Source organism: Oryzias latipes, chromosome 13, assembly GCF_002234675.1.
Source record: "Oryzias latipes chromosome 13, ASM223467v1".
In the NCBI taxonomy this organism is placed as follows: Eukaryota; Metazoa; Chordata; class Actinopteri; order Beloniformes; family Adrianichthyidae; genus Oryzias; species Oryzias latipes.
Window position 1 is genome coordinate 14,160,099 of NC_019871.2, and position 22,179 is coordinate 14,182,277.

General features: G+C 38.9%; 2 protein-coding genes across 6 annotated transcripts in view; one reads left to right on the top strand and one right to left on the bottom strand.

The window, feature by feature from the left end:
- map3k10 (mitogen-activated protein kinase kinase kinase 10) overlaps positions 1-11,735 on the bottom strand; it is a 69,070-nt gene extending 57,335 nt beyond the window's left edge. For 2 of the 3 annotated variants that reach the window (XR_002291517.2, XM_011482532.3), the window contains exon 1: positions 8,931-11,735. Coding sequence is in view for 2 of the 3 variants with exons in the window: in XM_011482532.3 (XP_011480834.1) it covers positions 8,931-9,855 (925 nt within the window). In the remaining variant the exon portion in view is untranslated. The remainder of the gene's footprint in view (positions 1-8,930) is intronic. The other variant, XM_011482530.3, reaches the window with a different exon arrangement.
- Positions 11,736-13,397: 1,662 nt separating this feature from the next.
- sipa1l3 (signal induced proliferation associated 1 like 3) overlaps positions 13,398-22,179 on the top strand; it is a 53,768-nt gene continuing 44,986 nt past the window's right edge. For 2 of the 3 annotated variants that reach the window (XM_011482533.3, XM_023961583.1), the window contains exon 1: positions 13,399-13,541. The gene's annotated coding sequence lies outside the window, so the exon portion shown is untranslated. Of the gene's footprint in view, positions 13,542-22,179 lie in introns of all 3 variants that reach the window. The other variant, XM_023961585.1, reaches the window with a different exon arrangement.

Here is a 22,179-nt window from a genome sequence, read left to right on the forward strand (position 1 = left end):
TGGAAAATCCAAATGCTTAAACCAGTGCTTTTATTAAAACCTTCTTTATATAGAAATTTTAGTTTCTTCCTATCTGTCCTTTATGTTTCAGGTCAGCTCATTACAAAATAATATCTGTGAATTCACATTAATGTATATAGGAAAGTCTTAGGGCTCAAGGAAAACATAAATGATTAACAATAACCATGTTAACTATTACTACACTTGAGAGGTTTGAACTCTTGCCAAAGATAAATTAGTTTATGTTATACAGCAAGAATTCCTGCTTACTTTGTTCTTGGGCAAAATATGTAGTGGAAGTTGGCTCACAGGGTGGGTCTAGTGACAAGAAGTTGGCAGGAGATTAATCGCTCCAACTGTTAAAGGTTTATGGCTTAAAACAATGCATTATTTAAAAAGAAAGTAATAAAACATTGTGCAGAATAGCTAGGGCTTTTCTGTTGTCTATTTTATCTTGTTTCTATTTTTGTGTCTTGCAGTTCCCTTCAGGATCGTGCCACCACCGCATAGTTTTCACTATAATACTTCGTTTTTTTCCAAGAGTTTTGCCTGCATTTAACCCTTGTGCTATCCTATGGGGTCCAGATGACCCGTGGATAAAGGTGAGGAGGATTTCATGTAATCCATGGACACCAGTGTAGATCACAAATCATTGAAGAAAAAAGGTTTAGCGCACTGTCTTGTAAGGGTCTAGATGACCCCACTCCCATTGTTAAAGTGTCTAGGATAGCACAAGGGTTAAGATATGTTTGTGATACTTCTGAAATTGCTGCTCAAGGTTTATTTCCACACTGCAACCAAGAGACAGGTATGATACAGCATTCCCAGTACCTGATACAGTTAGTCACAGTCTCTGCTCTGTCTCTTAGAGGGATTAGCAGCTAGCATTGACCACCTCTCTAATCCTGTGCAGACTCACTCTCACGTTCACACACACAGCCTCACTTGCAGCTTTTCAATGACAGCGACAACATGTCATATCTTGGCTTGTTAATCTGTTAAGTAGCTGTTTCAGCACTTGTGATCAGTGGTGATCTTGATGTCATGGTGTCTGTTGCTTAAAACATCTACCAAAACAAAAGTGTCTCATTAAATGCATTTGGATTCATTGATCTAATATTCTTTTTGAAGTGGAAAAAAGGCTGCATGCCAGCAGCATACTTGACAAGCCAGCCTCCATGGGCAGGGCTCTCTGTATTGAGATTATTGTTAACTGTGTAAACACAAACTCCGTTTGAAAGTAGAACAGTCAAAATAGCAGCTAATGTCAATCAGACTGCCTTTAATAGGTATATGTTTGTAGTTCTAGTCTCTGTGATTATTATTTGCCATGTCAGGACTATTTATGTGGGCTATACAACTAGCTGCCTAATTCTGTCTCATTTAAAATAAGAATAAAACATTAAACATACACAGAATAAACATAAATTTAGCAAAGAAACAGCTGGAGCAGCTCAGCATTAGCTCTTTCTTTACACCAGGTCACATCTTGCCCACAGCTTTCTTATTCCTTTAAAGTTTTATATTAAGTATCAGCGATGTGCAAGTACCAGTACATGTAATTCTGGCTCAGTACCACATACTCTTAGGGGTGAAACAACTCACGGTCAGTGCCTTTATTTGCTTTGGAGCCTTCCAAAAGTTTTCTGAGCACACTAAAGACCCCTTACTGCTGGGATTTAGACATAAATAGGCATAAATAGGGAAGCCAGGGACCAAAGCAACAAGCTTGCTGTTTGTCTGACTCCTGATTCCTGCAATCAAAGATCCACTCCAATAAAAATCCTGATTTTCGTTATTTATTTATTTATTTATAGTTTATAACGGAGGACATATATAAATAAAATTAAGATTAAGATTCTATTACTGAGTAGTTCTTTATCAAAATCATTGTAAATCAGGAGCAGACAAAACAATAGAGTTGATAAAAGGCTGTAGCAGTGACGTAGATGCTACTGCCGACAGCTTGCAAGATTCCTGCTCTGCTCCATTCTGATGCATCCACTTGCAGACAAGTAGATCCGTGAATCTCTTCTTTTTTCTCATATGAGCTGCCATCTGGCTTAAAGCTGCATTGCATGCCAATTGAGTTGCACCGGTCATGTCATCTTAGGGTTGTTAGGGGCAATAAGCTAGCAAGAGAGAGTGTAAACAAAGGGATGATTGGAAATGAAGGGAGGCTTACTCTGCCCCAATAGTCCCTCCCACATTGCAGAGGTGAATTTCTTATGAACTACTGCTGCTCTGCAGAAACTATGACTTAGAGAACAACACAGATTTTTTGATTTGGCCTAAAAACAGCATAATCATAATTTAAAGACCACTGGGAACATTTTGACAATAGATCAAAAGAGGATTGGAGTGTGACTTTAAGGCAGTTTGGGTTTGACTGTTGTTTTCCTCGTGCCTCTTTACAAAAACCACAGTTGGTAGCTAAGTTGTACAAACTGCAGCCCAAAATTTCAACTCCACAATCCAGATATTTAGATAATTGTTTGTTGATTTCATAAAAAAATATGGGAAAAAAGCTAGTCTTAATCCGAGCTAATAAAAATGGATAGTGACTACTTCCATTCACTCAGAAGGTTATGTTGTAACACCTACTCTGTAATGTCTATTCATTTTTTCCTTTAGCCTTGCTGGTACTGATACAGTATCTACTCATTTTATTCGTGTTGTTCATATTTAAAGTAGAATTGTTTTCTAAAACAGTTTATGCAGTTAGTATATTAATGTAATGTCATACACTGTCTGTTAAACCCAGTTTATGCTGGAGGGGGGTCTATGCTTATAGATTCAAAGTAGGGTAAAAATGGTCGAAGTGAACCCCACAGTAGGATTAAGGAGTTGAAGAAGGTGCACTTGAGAGCCTGGGTCACACGTCTGACATCTGATTGAGTTTGGGCCTTTTGTTTTGTTTGATCAAAATGTGCTATAGAAATTGCATTAGTGTACTTAGGAGATGTATGTTGCAATTCTATCAAAAAAGGGGGAAAAAAACAAACTACCAAAAATTATTACCAAGTTATAATGGGAAATACATAATTGAAAACATCATCAAGATGTTTAGTGATCATCTAAAACATTAAAAAAGGTTGGAAAAATTAGCATTAACTAAAGTCCCTAGATTTTTCATCACTACACAAACCACTTCTCTGCTCATCCTGCCTCTCAAACGCTCAAGATCAAATAGATAAAAATACAACACTTCTAATACAAATAAAGTATGAGTGGGTTAAATGTTACTCTAAATAAGTCAAGATGTTTAAATAGCTTCTATGTATGATCATAAATAAAATGTTATGTAAAATAATAAAATAAAATAAACCCCATCTTCTGTTATTTTTCTTAACCTTTTAAAATATAGACACATTTACAGAAAAGCGTGCTCTAAAAATCATACCCAAAGCACATATATTGAATCAACTCATATCAAGGTTTTTCCATGCTTTGTGTTCTAAAAAATTTTCAAATTCACTATTGTGTCTTGGGTAAACTGGAATATCAAAAAGAGTAAAAGCTAAAAGAAAATTGTACTTTTGTTTGTGCTGTCTTTCCCTTATTTGAAACAGGATAATACCACGTCATCTACTTCCGCATTTGTGATGCATCCTGAATCCAGAAAACAAACATGACCTTCTAGAATTTGTCTTCAAACTGAGCCATTTACGTTTTAACAACTAAAACAAAGCAGAGGAATAAAAGAAGTCAAAATAATTAATCCAATATTTCAGTTGGTTTTTCTGTTGCCTTCAGTCTTTGCCTTTACACCTGTTACCCCCATATTGTTGTATTAATACAGTTTTAATACTGTGTGTTAATTAATACCAGTTGTGTCAGTGAACCAAAGACAGTTTTTTTCATCATGTACTGGTAAGTCATGTATTTGAAACAAAACTTTTTTTTGGCTGATTCTGTAAGTGTGGTGCCCTTATGTTTGGTTTTTCAGTTTTTTTCTTAGTTCTTTTTCAGGTTTTGTGTTTTTGTGTCACAGTTACACTAGGTTTGAGTTGCTAATTATCTACATTCTGGTGAGTTATTAAATATATTTCTATCACTTTGGGGCCTACCCCAAGTAATATTAACAACCCTATTCTTTGAACTAATTATGTTTTATACATCAACAATTCCCTGAGTGCAACCAGCTTCTCTGTTTGCTTTTTGAGACAAGTGAAGATGAGTGATGTTGAAAGTTTTCAGGAACTAGGAGGTTGATATGGGATCAGGGCTGAGAGGTGAGCCGCGGCCAAAAGGCCACTGACCTGCCAGCCAACAAACCTGATGGGACACGGCTCCAAGAGGGTCACGATAATCAGATTACCTCTGTTACACAGTGGCACACTCAGCTGCCGCAGTGGGACTTACCGACTGTGATGTAACACAATGTAACAACATCCATTCTCTCACAAAAGTGAGCACACCCCTCACATTTTTGTAAATAGTGTTTTATATCATTTTACAGGGCGACAATGAAGATATGCCACTTTGGTGGAATGTCAGTGCACTACTTGTTTAAAAGTGGAACTTTACCCTTAAAATTGCTTCAACACAAAGATATTAATGTCTCATCTGCTGGAAATGAAAATGGGTGACCTTTTTAGTAAAAATTAACTATTTCTTTTTCCTAGTAGCCTGTTAGTCTTACAGAGACTCAGATGTAAATGGGTAGGATGTGTGTTAAATTTGGTGTCATCCCTTTCACGCTATAATGACCACTGGAAGTTTAACATGGCAATTCATGGCAGAGGGCTTTCTGAGAATCTGAAAAAAGGGGATTTCTCAACATAAAATGGCTCGGGACAAGACTGCCAACACTGTCAAACAGAGCTGCAGCACGGTGGCCAAGACTCTTTGGCTCCTTGACAGGACAGGTTCAAATGATAACAGGTCTTACTATGGTCAACCAAAGGAGTTGAGCACATGTACTCAGCTTCATATCATGCTGCCAACATTCCTGTGCAGGTCTAATGTGATAGGGCATCACATTGGTCTGCATGGTTGTCACACCAGAAAACTTCTATAAGATTCAAGAAGCCCCCAGTTTGCTGAAGACCAACAGAATAATTACTGTGGACAGACCTGGTTCCAATGGTGTGAAGTTTGTATTGTACAAACCAGGAAAAGAGTCAAAAAACAAGTTTGTGTTTCCCTACAATCAAGATTTAGTCTTGGGCTGCCTGAGTGCTGTTGACATTGGTAAGTTATAGCTCATTGAGGGAGCAATTAATGCTAAAACGTACTCCAACATCCTGACGCACCACAGGATTCTCTCTCTTCAGAAATTGGGCCAATATTCCTACATAATAAAGATTTCAAACATGCTTTGGGATCTTCTCATCAGCTCCATCAGCTGATGGAGGTCATGGAGGAGTAAAATGGGGTTTCCGGTGGTAATCTGGGATGTTTTACTGAATCCTATGCCAAAGAAAGTTAAGGGAAAATCTTAACACTCTAATTACAATTATGCATTATTACTTGAGGGAAAATTAACTTTTATTTCACACAACTGGGACATCAATGTTTGTATGTGGAGTTAGTTTGAAGGGGTTGTAAGCGCATGCTGACCCGCAAACTGTACTGACTATTTACATTCTATCAGAGTCATCTCTTTGTCCCAGATCTAAAACATTCACATATCTGGGATAAATTTAGATTTCTGTGTCTGATTGAACCAAAAATAAAGTACATGTGTGATGACAGTTACAGCTGCTAATTTTGGGGCTTTTTCTTCTGAAAAGTGAAAATTGTTTACCAGGCTGAGAGACTGGCTGATGGGACACACGGGAGAAGCTTCAGGGCCTGATCTGCTCTGTCACAGCAGTGATGCCAAGTGGTCTGTGGCTTGAAGAGGACACCTGAGACAGGCACACCTGGACAATGAGCTGAGGTGTAACCCTAAACTGAGATGAACCCACTATTTATCCCCCACGCTCTCCTTCTCTTGTTCATTCCTATCAGTCTACACTCTGGTTTCACACAGCACCACTCTTGCTGGTCCCCAAGCTTATTTTCTACCCAGAACTTGATCTATTCCACCCTCTCATTCTCCCAACCCCCCCCCCCCCCCCCCCCCCCCCCCCGTCCCCCAACTCCATCTCTTTCTTTCCACATATTTTCCTTGAAGGCATCACTTTGCAAACATCACCAAGTACAGGTGTGAGTAATAAAATCATTATGATTAGCACCCTATGTTTTCTCTTACAATTTCAGGGGGAGTGGAGAGCGCCATGAGACATTTCTGCATTTCTTCAGTTTCACACAATGCGCAACATTTGAGGACTGACATTTTGTGCTGCAACTGACATTAGCTAGCAGCTGGGTGACTCAATGGCACACAGCCAGCAACTGCCCATGTCACCATGGAAAGGCAGCGTTGTGGTGTTTTTGCCAGTGCGCTCTGCTTCTCAATTCCCTCATGATGGAGAATTATTAGTCCAGGAAGTGTTCCTGGAAGTGAGAGTTAAAAAATGACAGAAAATGTAAAGAACCAATTTGATAGGAGGTTTTAAACTGCCTTGAGAGATCTGTCGTCAGCAACTGGTACAAACCACCCATATTTGTACCTACACACAGTCCTTGCTTCACTCGTTTTGTTTAGGATAACAACAACTTGTTTGACCTGCCCATTCACCCAACGCAAGTGCACTAAGATGCTTTATGTGTATCATGTCTTTGCTGCACCAACAACTGCAACTGCGTCTTTAAACAGCAAGTAGCACAAAAGACCAAAAATAGCACAGTGAGTTGCAGAGCAGATCTGCTCTTCTTCAGGGAGGGAGGATGGAGGCTGAAGAGGAGGATAAACGGGAGAATGGGCAAAGCGATATGACAGAAAGAAGATAGGAGGGAGAGACCAACTCTCCAGGTTGTAAGCTTTCTACCTCAGTTAAATGTAAGTTTCTACTGCTGTCAGAGCTACCAAGCATGACAAAAATACATATAAATATATGACATCACAGTTTTAAGGCCCACGTTCATGGGAAATGGTGATTCAGAGGTATGCAGGGTGGGCAGCCATGACTTCAGAAGATCTGAAGAAAAGAAACTAAACTAAAATTTAAAAAAGGGATTTAAATACCTGAAGCACATGTTCGTTTTTCTGATGCTCTCCTCTTAGTGTTGGTTTAATTTAACGGATGTTCCAAAAATAATCAGTATTGCATTCAAATCCGATTGAAATCAATCAGTTACAAGGGGAGATGTAAGTTAACAACAAAATGATTGACAAATATTGGAATCAGCAAGCTGAGAATTTTAACGACATATTATTTTTGCCTTTTTAATTTAGTTTCTTTTCCAGATTAATGAGTTTCAAACACATTTTCAGCAGAAAAACAACAAAAAAAAGTCCATATAGCTGTGAGCCTGGGTAAGTGAATGTCCTTGCAAACTTATAGAACCTATTTGGGACCATTTACACTCAAATCTTATAGAAAAATTGTGTCAAAACAGCCTGGATAAACCCAAAGATAATCATGACAGTATGTTGTTTCTGGTAAAACTTTTGCAGCCTTTTCGTGTTATTTACATTCTAAATGTTTTGATGTCTGCATTTTTATCTATAATAGTTGCAGAGCATAAGGAATTATAGTATCAGGTGAATAAAAATGATAGCAATCAAATGAGTTGGAACAAGAATAATCAAAACCAGAAATTCACATCAATTTATGTCTTTATAAAAGTATAAACATACAAGCTAGACTGTGGTATGAGAGTTTGAATTTGACTCGCAAAATATTGATTCAATTTACTATTTTATTGACCTTGCTACAACAATGAAAACTATTTTATGGCAACTGATAAAAATTCCTCGGCTAAAGAATACTAAGATAGGCATGTAGTATAACTACAAGTTGAACAGGAACACCAACCTAAACCTTACAAAGGTACAGAATCTACGTATGAATAATTACACAGAAAAAAAACATGTAGAGAATGTTTGACTGCTGTAACTTAGCAACCAGATCAGGTTCTTAATTATTCAGTTCCAATAAATCAACAAGCTTTTATTCAGAAAAGACATTTTTTTACTTATTACTGCTGATGTCAGGTGGAATAAAGGACAGTTGTTGGTTAACTTTGCAGATGCTAGTGTGCCATTACAATTTAACATTAGCTCAAAATATAGAATAGAATAGAATAGAATAGAATAGAATAGAATAGAATAGAATAGAATAGAATAGAATAGAATAGAATAGAATAGAATAGAATAGAGTAGAATAGAGTAGAACACAAGGGATAATGACATTGATTCTCAGAGTGTTACCCTGTTAAATATCTCTGTTTTATGCATTTGGAGCTCTCTTTTGTTGGAGCAACCTTTTCACAATCACATTACTTCACATTCATACTGTGAGATGCCCTTTGCAGCTGCAGATCCACCTGTGGCAGCTTACCGGAGCAGCTGGGACAAAGAGTGTAGCTCATTGGCACTATAGTGAGGTAAATAGGAATACAACAAACATTCCTGGGCATCTGTTCCACTATGACCCAACCCTACAAGTCCAGGGAATGAACCTGTGACTCTTAACCATTGGTTCAAATCGACAGCAAGGCATCCATAAATAATAAGTCTAATTCAAAACTTTTTTTAATTCAAAATTGATCATGATTTCCAAACTTTAAACATGAACTTCTTAAAGAAGAATTTAAATAATCTCAAGGACTCCATCATCACCCAAACCTTCTACCTTCAACAGTTCTTTAGTGATTACATAACATAATGTAGTGGCTGTGTTTTTGCAGAGAAAAATAAGACAAAATAAATTACATTTCCCAACAAATCACATATCGCCATGAGACAGAGTTGGTGAAGGAGGCCCTGCAACATATTTGCATTTATAGTGGTATATTGTGCTATTGCTTGTGTGGTAAACTGATTTCCTTTTTTTATTGCTACAAAGGCAAAGAAAATTAACTGAAGTACTTACTATTGTTGGACTTGAGGTCCCTGTGGATGATGGGTACGAATGCTTGGTTGTGGAGGTAGTCCATCCCTGTTGCAATCTGGACTGCCCAGTTAACCAGCACTCTTGGAGGAACTTTCTTTCCAGCCAGGGCCCGGCTCAGAGCCCCTCCTCTGGCGTATTCCATCACCAAACACAGGTTAGGCTCCCGTAGGCAGACCCCTCGGAGAGCGATAATGTTGGGGTGCCGGAGTATCCAGAACAGCCTTGCTTCCTGCCGCACGCTTTCTGCTGTCACACTTATGTCCTCATCTGGATCCTGCCTGGCAGCCTTCACAGCCACCTCCTCTCCCCGCCACACTCCTCTGTAGACCTTTCCGAAACCTCCAGCACCGATTACTTCTTCCAGGATCAGTTCTGTGAAGTCGATCTCCACGGGGCTCTCACCCACCCCACCTGCAGTGAGCTGCTGGTAGCTAGCCGCGTCACCCCTTGTGACATAGTTACATGGAAAGATACCCACCTTGTCCTTGATCTTGCCTGTCCACCAGCCCTCATCCCCTGATACTTTAGAGTCTTTGGAGAGAACCTCAAGTAAGTCTCCACGTCGCAGTGTCAACTCCTCATCGGCAGTGGCTTCATAGTCAAACACTGCTGTCCAGTAAGGGTTGGGGTTGTTTGTGCCACACCTGTGACCAGAATGGGAGTCTGGAGAACCAGATGAAGAGATAGTGGAGGAGTTCCAGCTACTGCCATTTTCCACCTGCACTATTGGGGAGGGAAGCATCAGAGGAGGGGGGGTCATATTCAAAGGCATGGAAGAGGATGATTTAGTGGAGAAGGGTGGCCCAGGGGGGATGAGAGAAGGAGGAGGCGATGAGCAGCAACCCCCACAGCTGGTGCAGGACAGGGGGTCTGCTGTTGTGCTCGCTCTGCCGTATGGGTTCATTGCAACCTAACTGCTGGTTGAAGCTGAAGGCCTGCCCTTTGTCAACTCAGGCACAAAATCCATGCAGTGCCCATTGAACGAGACAAGGTGTCCTCGAACACCAGGGGAGAAGGCGGGGGTTAGAGGCTCAAAGAGCGGCATGGGCTCTGCTCCATGGCTGCATCTCACAGCTGAAACTGTGCTTAACTCTGTCACTGGCTGCTCCTCTGCTTCATGCTCTGTAAGTAACATGTATTCCCAAGACAAGTTCCTTCAAAGACAATTAACACCAGGTCAAATGGTGACACACTTATTACAGTAGACCCAGGTCCAAAAATCTATTGACTCTTTCTGTAACGGATCTTGAAAGAAGCTGTCTAAGACTTTTACAAGAAAAATCGTATCTAACAAGAAAGCAGCAGGTTTCTTTAAAATGTTAAGGTTCTCTCATTGAGAAAATAGTCATTCTAGCCCACACAAAATTTCTCTTTCAAAATATCAAGTGCAGCATACATTTTCAAAAACCCATTTTCTTTTTCTAAAATTCAGAGGAACTCTGGTACAAAAAAAGCAGTTTAACTGCAATATGGCTGTTTCTTTCTTTCTATGTTGCCTCCGTTATTGTTTGTGTTTATTTGGATGTATTGGGAGTTCGATAGAAGCTCATCCAGATTTTAAAAAATGACAACAAAAACAGGGAGGATTGTTAATTCAGCAGCCTATCAGCATTCGTGTTAGTCTGTTGGTAATAATCGCAGACTTGTGCATGAGCTTAGTGAATCCTTTTTGCAGATCCACGTTATTTCTCATCCAGCCCCCAATCGGTGCACCTCCCCCGCTGACCATCCCCGTGAATATAGGCCGTTATTTGTGTGTAATACGCGCGGATCTTCGTCCTACATCTCTCTCCGAGCCGTTCCAGGCTAAATCCAACATCTAGGGCCACTGATGAGCCAGATCAGCGTCTGCACAAAATGCCTCGGCCGGTTCAGGACAGCGGAAGCGTTATTAGGGAGACAGGCCGGTGGTCGGGTGGCAAATATGCAATGCAGAGCGCAGAACGCGGCACCGTGCTCATGCTCAGCATCCAGCCAGCTCTCAGCGCAACGAGCACGCCTCCGAGGGCGCGCAGCGGCCTGGATCAGTCGCTCCTGCGGGGCTCCGTATGTGATGGTGGCGTGGGAACCAATGGACACGAACCTTCTACTCGGTGGAGACAGATGAATGCCAGCGTGGATCATCATCCAGATGCGCTCTAGAGGTTTCGTGGCGGCTTTCACATCATGATCAGTCCGTGCAGGGATCTAGTTTTGTGCTTTGGTTTAAATATCCGGCGGAGGTTTAGACTGTCAGTTGCGGGGAAACATTGTCAGCAAAAGATTGCGTCAAGGCAGTGCGGTGAATCTGTCGCTGTTATCCAAGAGGACGAGACAGGGAAGGCGATGACAGACCAAATATCTCCATGTTTTCTTTTACTGATGCATTCATTGACTCTCATCTCCAATAACAATATTATTAACAATAAAACGTTTATTTCCGGCTATTTTTCCTTATTGCATCCTTAACGCTTCATTATAGCCAAACCTGGACGCTGATGGGAGCAACATCCACTGACCCCGTCGCATGGGCGTATGGTTTGCATCCAAACAGGAACCATCCATAACTCAACACATCTAAACGCTCCCATCCAGGTTTGTGCTGCTCAGCTGATCGAGATATCCACGCGGGCCTTGACCTTAAACGCAAGGTTCCATTTAAAGCTCGGACAGCTCCGACCTGTCAGTCTGCGCCCGGGCTGCCTTCGCATCCAAATCCACCGGGATGCCGTCCGCGTCTGCTGGACCCAGGGCTTCCTCTCTGTCGCTGATCTCCTAATCACACGGACGGCCGTCACTAACCGCGCTTGCGCACTCTCGAGATGTCAGCATGAATTATAGATCAAAGCTAGGCGCAGCGCGCAGGACTCGAGTGCACCGAAGCACTGTGGGTAATGTAGTCAAATGCGACTCTCCTTATGACCCACATCATGCCAATGGGTGATAGACAAATGAAATAGTTATCAACAAGAGAATTCAAACAACATTTTTCTAATGTAATAATGTTACAGCATCATTTTAAAACACTTTTATCATATTTGCTTTGTTTAATACACCGTAATGCAACAAAGCAGATAAGATAACGCTATTTTATGGAAATTTACTTGTTGAGTTAGATAGGATTAAAGGGAAAGAAAATCATGTTTAGGTTTATATAATATTAAACTATGTTATTCACACAATATTCACATACATAATGGTTCAGCACATTCATATTTTAATATCCAAGTACACTTTTAAGAAAACGGATTAAATAACTTCCAAAAAAAGAGTCACGTTTTTCTTTTAATTTTTATTTTATTTTATTTTTTAGGAAGGAGGTTGACTGTCAGGTCTAGATTCTGCAAAATTTACAGATTCAGATTAAAATAGGCTATTTAAACCAAATGAAGCACAATACAGAACTAAAAAAATGACAATACTGCTTAAAATGGCCAACCGACATACGTTTAGTTTTTTTTCTCAAATACACTTTTAATCCTCAATAACAATAAAGTACCATAATCAATACAAAATTAATCAATCAAACCATTCTTTAATCAACATTTTCGATTCTTTAAACTATACTGACCCCTGGTGTATGTTTACGAAAGCAAACAAAAATCAATTTCCAGTGTGAGCCTACCTTTGGAGTTATGATTTCTTTTAGACTATCATCATGCACGGTGGCGCAGGAATATTGCCTCATAGCAATTAGGCGATTCAGTGACCTTTTCAGAAACAGAGCATCATGGTGTGTTGGTTGTATCGTAGGTATGAGTTTTATTTTTATTTGAATCTGATTTATTTGATTTAACTTTGAAATACAAAAGCCTACCTTGTATAAAAGTAAGAATGTTTTTTATTTATTTATTCCCATGAAAACATGAAAATTATATGTAAATACGCCTAAAGCGTTTTCAAATCACTAGATTGGATTTTAAGATGTTCATCCTAATTGACTTGTTATGCTTGATAACCACAAGAGGGCGCTAGTGACCAATTCATGAGCAACACACGGCGAAAACGTAAAACAAAAAAATACAAACGTACATTGTCCGTTGTCAATTGTACCTGATTGACATCTAAAACATCAGAACAGCACCTTTTTTTACAGTAGGTACAGCAGACATTGTCAGTTTAAACATCAGAAGCAATAATATACTTATCCTTTAAAACTTCTAGAGGCAAAAACCAAATAAAAAATTCTTACGTTTATTCTTTAGTGAAAAACAAGAATGGTTTTTATTTTATTTTATCATATTGGCCAATATTACTTGTTCCATTTTATGTATGTGAAAAACAGAGCATGTCAATTGCTTAACATATATTTATGGTTCATTCTTTCCACGTTTTATTATTTATGCCTTTTTGCAGCTGAAAACTTACTCGTATTGATAGACTGGGATGTTTTACAGAACAACTTTTTTAGTACTACTACTATTAGTGTTGAGCCAGTTGAGCCCGCGCAGGCGCAGTGGGATTGCGGGCGCAGTGCCGTGGTTTCGGTTGAGCATTCTTGGCAGCGTCTCCTCGGCGAACTAGCAGCCGACGGTCAGTCAGCCCACGGCTTTCTTTTGGTGTTTGGGGAGTTACGGTTAAGGGATAATAAGGACCGCGGAGCATCCTTAGGTAAGGTTTTGAGCTAATGTTTGGGGGGGTTCTGATCGGTTTTCTTTGAAAAAGCAACGGATATTCAAAAACACGAAAAGTGACGAGTGAACTATACGTTAGCGAGCAAAGCAAACAGAGAGAGGGAAGCTGAACCGACCAACTTCACTCAGTCAGTGCAGAGCCGATGTCTGTACTGCGACTGAGTTGTTTGAGTCCGGGACTCCGATAGCTTTTTACGAGAGCTTTACGTTCCGTCTGGACCTTCTGCCATTTAGGAGAATTCAAACAGAGGCTCCCAAATGCCGCTACCTGCTAATTAGATTCACTACTAGATATTCTACAACCTTCCCGATGATCGAGGTTCCAGTGCGCATGCGTTGTCTGGTTTGATTCTTTCGGATTTGTAGTTTTTTCACCTGAGTTAATCACTGTTGTGGGAGCTGGGAGAAAATGGCAAAACTACAAGTTCCATACAATGGGAGCTTTGTTGAGATCAGGGCTAGCCAGCTAGTTAGCCTGTACGAGCGTTGAATTTGGAGTAGTTGTGCTGCAGTTATCGTGGCTGAGGAATCGATTTCACGGCCAGCATGATAAATTGAGCGACAATTCTGGGAGGGAGGATGCGTTAGTAGTTGTGGATACCAGCAGTGGGTCTTGAATGGACGTGCGTCGCCTTGGAATTGTGATAGTAGAAGCAAGTTTGGCTGAGCTCCCTGCTTGTTGTGTGGACACGCGAAGTCTTGCTCACCTGTGTGTCCGAAGACGTTTGTGTTCCTCGAGCTGATTGTGTACATGGCTTCACACGCAAACGTGCTTTGGCGTGGGGTTGTGCAGTCTAAGTAGTATGTGGCGATTGTTCCTCGGTGTGTCCTTTCGCTTTCACCGAGATCCCATCTCATGATCTGTCGCTGCGGTATCATTGCCAGCCCTCGGAAAAAGGGGCACGTTCCGATCAAGGCGATGGATCCGCAAAGATCCACAACACATCACCGACCGTGTCAGCATTTGTTACACGCTTCCTACTTGGAATTGTTGGATTTAATCCATTCAAATGGCTCGGTTCCCTATAAAATACTCCAGTTCTAGTGAAACATATTTCACAATAAAGCAACGTTGTTCTGCAATTTAAAGATGTTTCATTTATTACTTCATTTTAATAGTTTTTTTTTCATTCAAGTGTTTCCATCTATGTTAAAAATGTTGTCTGACTTAGAGTTGTTGTTTTTTATCAGTCTTTAATACAGTCCATAAACATCAATAAAGTTGTTTATTGAAATTCCTTTTTGTAATTTAAAAGCAAAATATGCTATTATTTTAGTTTGCTGTTTTCACATTTAACAATTAATAAGCCAGAACAGTAAGATTATTAGGAAAGCTGCAATGCACATATACTTTAACGTTTTCTAATAAAAAATAAAAGCATGTAGCAAACATGCATATAGTTCTCTTTTTCTTGTTTTGTTGCATATATCTTCTGCATATCGTTGGATATTTACAACATCTGACCAGAAACCGAGCTTTGGTGTGGACAGTAATAAACCCATTAAGGGACTTGCAGTTTTTGGATGCCTATTTATTATAGTGTTTGGTTCAGGCCCCCCAAAAAGGCTTGTGTCTCAACATCGTATCCATTTTCTTTTCTTTTAAACCTACATTAAGTGAACTTTTGTAACAAACAAACAAAAGTTACATATTTCAGATACCATCAGGAAAGCCATGTTATTTAATTGATTTTTCAAATCTTCTCGTTATTCAGCTTTTGTCTCATCCCTTCCGGGTTTGCCACAGCCAGTCAGGTGGTGTGGTATAGATTTTTACGCTGGATGCCCTTGCTAACACAACCCTATATTTATCAGAGCCGGGGACCATCACAGGGAGAATCAGACTTGGACCCCCTTGTGAGTGCATAGTTAGGCAGTAGCATGAAGGATATTGCCCAAAGACCCACACTAGATGAAGCTCATTTTGCCCCTTGGGAAACAAACGCTGGTTTTCCATGCACCAGTTTTTCATTTTTATGGTATACCATTGTTTTGGAATTATGTCATTTTTTTTCCATGCCCATTTTCCCTCCATTTTGTGTTTTTGACCCTCATCAGGTGAATATAAAGCCACTGAGTCATCTCGTATATGTCTCCACTGGGTTCCAGATAACAACTGTTTACAGTCTGGGATCAGTATCTCATGGTGTCTTCTTCATAGCTTGGCATTTGATTGTGGGTAGCAGCGAGAACAAAGAACACAGTCTTCAAAGGAACCTGAATGTGGACCACCTGAGCGATTTTTGCTTATAAGCATCGACTTCTTACACCTTGGCAGAGGTGACTCATCAGATTGTGTTTCCCCTATTTCTTTATTGTTGAGAATATATTTTTTTTTAATTTTAATTACAAGATTACAGTTTTGTTTACCTTTTTGAGTTAACAAAAGTGTCTATGGTGGTATTTCAAAGCCTGCAGAGACAAGTTTTTGTTTCTCACCCCAAAGCGTTGAGAGGATAACCCACAATAATCAGTTTTCACTTTATCAGAATGCCAAATGTCTTGTCAGACGTAAAAATATATACGTGCATAAATAATACATCAGTTTTTAGGATTATATTTTGTCCCGTTAATAAAATGTGTCCTAATAAGTTTCACGGATACAAAATAGATGTATCAGAGTAATGGTCAGGGATTTCATAAGGATTTTTTTTTCAGATATAAACAAATAAACATGCTTTAATTGAAGAAGTTTTGCTAACAGAGTTGTTCCGACTTATTATTGATGTGTCTTTTTTAATCCTATGTCCCCATGTTGTCCCTCGTGGTCTCCACCTGGTTGAGTTTTTAGGTTATGCAATAATAGTAAACAGGTGTTTTGTTTGGAGTGCAGTTCCATAATAGCACTGCTTTGCTTTCCCATGATCATTTATTATTTCAATCCCAAGGCCAAGGTAAAGCCGTCATCCAATCCCAGCCTGCTGAAAGCTATTGGAAGCTCCCCGTTCTCGCTAGGTATGAGACCCTATTTAGTCAATAATGTTTGTTTTAAATCTATGCAAACGATACTTTTAGACAGAAAGTAGAATTCATGATCACATCAGGTCCATTCAAAACCCTGTTTGAACATTTGAGGTAGCAGTGATTTGGTATATTATTTTAAAAATAAATGGAAACCAAACAAAAAGAAAAGGCTTTTTAGAAAATGACTCAATTAATGTCCTATTGGTATTGGAATTGGTTTATTTAAAGCAACCAAAACAAAACATGCAAGAAGACAAACAAATCTATATCTAAAGATATCAAACTTAGCTAAAATAATTGTTCATGAATTGATTCAAAAGTAAAAATAGAAATTAAAAAGCAAAGGAATGTTCATCATGTGCAGAAAGAACTAAAGGCTTCAGAGGCGATTAACATTGTTGACGCTTATACAAAACATGCCTCATCTACTGAGGCTGTCAGAGTGAATACAAATTCAGAATGCCTTGTGTGGGCGAGAGCAAGCGTCCATCTGGGAGAGAACAGAAAAATAACGATGTAAGGGCGCACATTTTTACATAACCATGCAGTTTAACTGATATGTGCTGGGCGCACTAGTGGTAGGTTCAAACCGGTCTTGGTGCGTTGTTGCTCGCCATGTATGTCACATATGCACTTTGTTACACACAGCACTGGATAATGTACACAGCATCTCTATAAAACCGACATCGTCCCACTCTTGTTGATGAATTCTCCCCTGTGGATGCTCTTCTCCATAAGTCAGTATGCATGGCTCTGCCAGAGGGGCAGAGATTTATTGACAGAGGGACAGACACAGTATTTTCACAATTGCATTTGCTTTTTGGCGCCCTGTGCGGCTAGAAAACCTTTGCTTCGTTGGCATCTTGTTTTTTTTCTCACTCTTTCTTTCTGTCCTCCTTAGGTGCTGCTAACTTATATCTACTGTTCTTTTTGTAAAAATCAATAAGAAACAGTGAAAATCTTGCATATTAATGTCTGAAGTGTTATATTTGTTAGTGCCCTTCCTCTTCATTCAGATGCATGTTGCACAAAATCTGTGGCACAGAATCCCCATCTTTCTTTTTCCTCTTCTTGCCTGCGATGGATATGTTTGACCAGAGTAAATATAGCCTGTTGGTTTTAGCTCCAGGATAAACACAGATGTTGAAGAGGTCTTTCTTGCCACAACTTGGACAATGTCCTACCAGTGGTCAGCATAGCATCGAGAGAGAGAGAAGCAAAGAAACCCTGAATTTATTCCTCGAAACTATTCTTTGTCTTAAGCATAAAAAAAAGCTACTAAACATTTGGATTTACTGATAATATCTGTATTTTTAAAGATTTACTCATGTATCTTTCCCCAGAAATTTTGCATATTCATTGGTTAACTTATTTAAATCTAAAAAATTCCTGGTTTATTAGTGAAAGCCTAAGATAAAAAAAGTTTAAATCTTTAAAATGTTGTCAAAAAAAGAAAGTCTTCTTAAATGTTTCTTTAGCTGCACTTTAAAAAAAAACAAGTACTGTATAATATATATATAAATATAATAGATACAACCAAAAATTGATATAAAAATGAAAGGAGAAAACATCATCGCTATCATAAATTTAGTCACTGTTGTGTTTCATCATAGTATTAACTTATGTATTTTTATTTAAATATATTTTGCAGTTTAATTTTTTTCAGTAACTCAAAGGTTCTTAAAAAGCAAATTTTGTTTTCTAGAGTAGAAAATATATGCAGGTGGTTTGTGTCTCTGGACCAACATGTCTGTCATTTGATGCTTCTTGTCTCCACCAGAAGAATATCTGGACTCTGGCCAATCAGAGGTGGGCTCATGGCTTTCACTCTCTGATTGGCTTAGACCACGATACGAGCTTAATGTGTGTTTCTATTGTTGATCCATGGCAAGATGGATTTTTCTCCTAAATCTCAAACAGCTGGACACACTGAGATTTTTAATGGTCGCACCATTGAGACATTTGGTTGCAGCCAATCGCCCCTGTTGCTCTCCTCTGCTACGTCTTTATGTCCAACAAAGTTTGTGTCTCGGAAGATGTTTTTGTCTGCAGTTTTATTGGTAACCACATGTTTTTACACCTGCTTCATTTCTGTCCCCAGCTGATGGGATGACAGGTGGTGGGTCTCTGTATGTGTGTGTGTGTGTGTGTGGGAGCATGCTCCCACACAGAACTCGATCATTTCCTCAGTCGCATAGAAGAAGCATTCTGGAAACAGGAAATCCTGCATGACAGGATAAGAACCAGCTGATTGTGTCTCCATGTGTTTTTAATGGAGTGAAGAAGAGTAAATCAGCCCTTTGTGCAAAAATTTGCTTGAGCGCAACTGTTGCAAATGCGTTATGTGAAAAATGTACTTAAGGTGCAGGGGGAATTTCTGCATGCAGGACATGAATAAAAGCTTTAAGGTCTACTTTATGATGGCTTTTGTGTTTATCAGTTTCACCCGTAGGATTATATATTGGTTAAGAAACTTCAAACAATCAAAAGAAGGAAAAAAAATTGGTCTAAACAAAGTCAAAACAGAAAATGTGTCACACTTTTCCATGAGGTGAGAGGAAGGAGGGAGAAAACAGTTTTTAAAGTTGATCCTGTCGTATTCTTGACAAAATCTTTAAGAATTATTACTGTAGCTGAACAATCCAAAATCATTTCCCAACAGTCTAAAAACTGAGGCACAACTGTTGTTGTTCAGTCAACACAGTTACGTGTCCTATTTGACATGCTGTTTTGTCTTTTCCATCCTTTCGTGCTGCATTTGAGAATCAAAGCAGTTGGACAGGAAGTGAGTATGTGCTGAGGAGAATGTAATGATGTGACAGAAAAGCATGTCACTGTGAATCATTAGGCACTGGGCAGAGAAGTAAAGGTACTTGGAGAAAAAAAAAATGTCACAAGGAGGAATAACAAAAGTTTGCTTGACATAAATAGACAAACGGGGACAATTATTGACAGTTTGGCTGGCTCATCATAGTTTTTGAATGAGAACCACTACAGCTGTGTATTCTAACCAATACTTATTGGGTTTCAATTCACAAGTTTATAAACTGATACTATTCTACATCTTTCAGTTAATTATCATCTCAATTTCAATTTTTTTTCCCCAAAAATAATTTTATTAGATAAAAACTGTTTTCATAGACAATTAAAGTGAACAAAGGAGAACCTTTAATTTATTTTATTGAGTTGGTGCTAAATTATTGAGCCAGCATATATTTTATCACTAGCTATAATGTTTAAAGCCGAATACTGCTAGACAGCTATGTCTTTCATAAAGGAGGGGCCTTTGATCTCACTGTTGTTGAAGATGCTTTAGAATAAAAAAAGTAGGAAATGCTTCCCCTTTATATTCAATACACTAAAGAGGAGATGTATTCATAGATACATTTTATTTATTAATTAATTCATTTTTTATCTATTTATTTTTTCCATTTTAAATGGGTATTCTGTTTCTCCTGTTTCCTGATACAAGCAGAAGCATTTCTTAGTTGCAGTTATTGAATAAACAAAAAATGACTTTTAAATGTCAACATCTAGTTGCTCAAACAATAACTGTTATTGTCTGATTCCACTTTGGGTACTCAAGAAAACACTATTATGCTATTTTGTTTCCCAAAGCAAATAACTTTTCAAATTAAAATTTAACTGTTAAATGTTGTTCACCTTTCAGCATACCTGTTCCCCTTAGCAATTCAGCTTCCACACAGGTACCGGTAGTATGACAGAGATTTCTATGGCGGTTGCCCTTCCTGACACAACCCTGTATTGCATCCAGGCTGGGGACCAGCACAGGGGGGACGCAGACTTGGACCATCTTGTGGCTACATAGTTAGGTACTAGAGTGAAGGGTTTTTTCCATGAACCCAGACTGGATGAAGCCTACCGCACCCTCAGGAAAACAAACCCTGGTTGCATGCACCAGTCTTTTCACACAGCCAACTGAGCCATCCATCCAGCCACTAAAATTTTGCCATTAAATACATTTAAATGTATCATTAGATTTTGCTGTTATCAATATATAACACAGAATTAGGGCCACCACTAAAAAAATAAAATAAAAATAAATTTACGAGAGTAAAGTAATTGATTTATAAGAAAAAAGTCGTAACTTTACAAGAATAGTTTATCATAGATAGCCCATCTACGTACCATAATACCTCTGCAACTATGCTGCCTACGACGTAAGTGTCGCGCCTGCCAGAAATCCACTCTTTGTGGGTCAAGAATCTTCTTTTGAAGAGGCCCACTTTCCTGCAGATTCTTTTCAATGTCCTTATACTCGTAATAAAACTATGTTGACCCACTAAAAGACTTTTTTTATTTGTGAGATCAGTGCTCAAGTATCCATTTACTAAGAAAAATAGAAGAAACAATAAAAAAAGAACCAATATTGTATTTCAGTATGAGAGACATGGAGCACATTACTATTGTAAAATATTGTCTCTGTTACTCACAATTCTACAAGTTTATTCCTGTAAACTTTTGATAATTTTCTTCATAATTATGACGTTATTCTCGTACAATTATGACTTTTTTCACTCTCAGATATTCCACTTTCGTTCTGAATATATTACAATAATAATATATTAATCTCTGAAAAGTACGATTTTTTTCTAATAGTTTTATGACTTTATTCTCATCAATGTATATATTTTTTTATTTTTATGGTGGCCCTAATACTGTGTCATGCCACGGTGATGAATTGCAAATAATCACAGAAATCGATTTATGATTTCTTTTCAAAATAAATATTCTAATAGCCGCCCACCAATAATAAAGTGACAAGCTTTTATATTTTCTCTGACTTACATTCCATTTTTTGCCTGAGAGAGCATGTTTTTTTTAATAGGAATATCAAGCCACGGATTTAGGTATTTGGTATTACCAGTATTTTTTATTAATTTAAATTTAATTCAATTTGGACTAATGACATTTCGTGAAACCTATCGCTATTGGAACCACCTTTTTATACTGCCTTAAAAAAGAAGGCTGTAACACTAAACACCACCAGGAAACTTTGAGATAGATGTGCACATTTCCCTTTACTTCTGATACAGCAGGATGTTTTTCCTAAAGCGGCCGATGTCTCCCTGCCAAAGACAAGGACATGGTTCTTTTCTTTCCTCTCTCAATTTATCTTTGTCTCTGCCATACACTGATTGAAAAATATTTATGCATACATGTTGTATTCACAGACACTTACATTGGGTAAATGTCCCAACAAGTGTCAGGTTATTACTTCTCACAGAGGAGCAAGTTCTCTTCTTGCTAAATTAACATTGCCCATAGTCCTTCAATGTATGCCTTTGTTCCAGTTTGGCAAAGCACTGGACAAGCATTTATTTTCTTTTTCAGCTTTTCTGAAAACTAGATTTGAGACAAGAATTGGAGATCGTTTAGTTGGCTACCTTCCTACAAATCAGTTGGGCTCATCAGCCTCAGGCAAGGTATGAATGCTGATCTAATTGCAATTTTTGCCCCCTTTGGTGGCCGTGGTGAAGCAGCTGGGCGGTTGACCTCTGATCAGAAGATTATATGTTCGATTCCCGCCTTTCCCGCACATATGTTGAAGTGTCCTTGGGCAAGACACTGAAACTTGCCTCTAGTGGAAGGTTGGTGCCAGTGTTTGGCAGCGGTGTGTGTGAATGGGT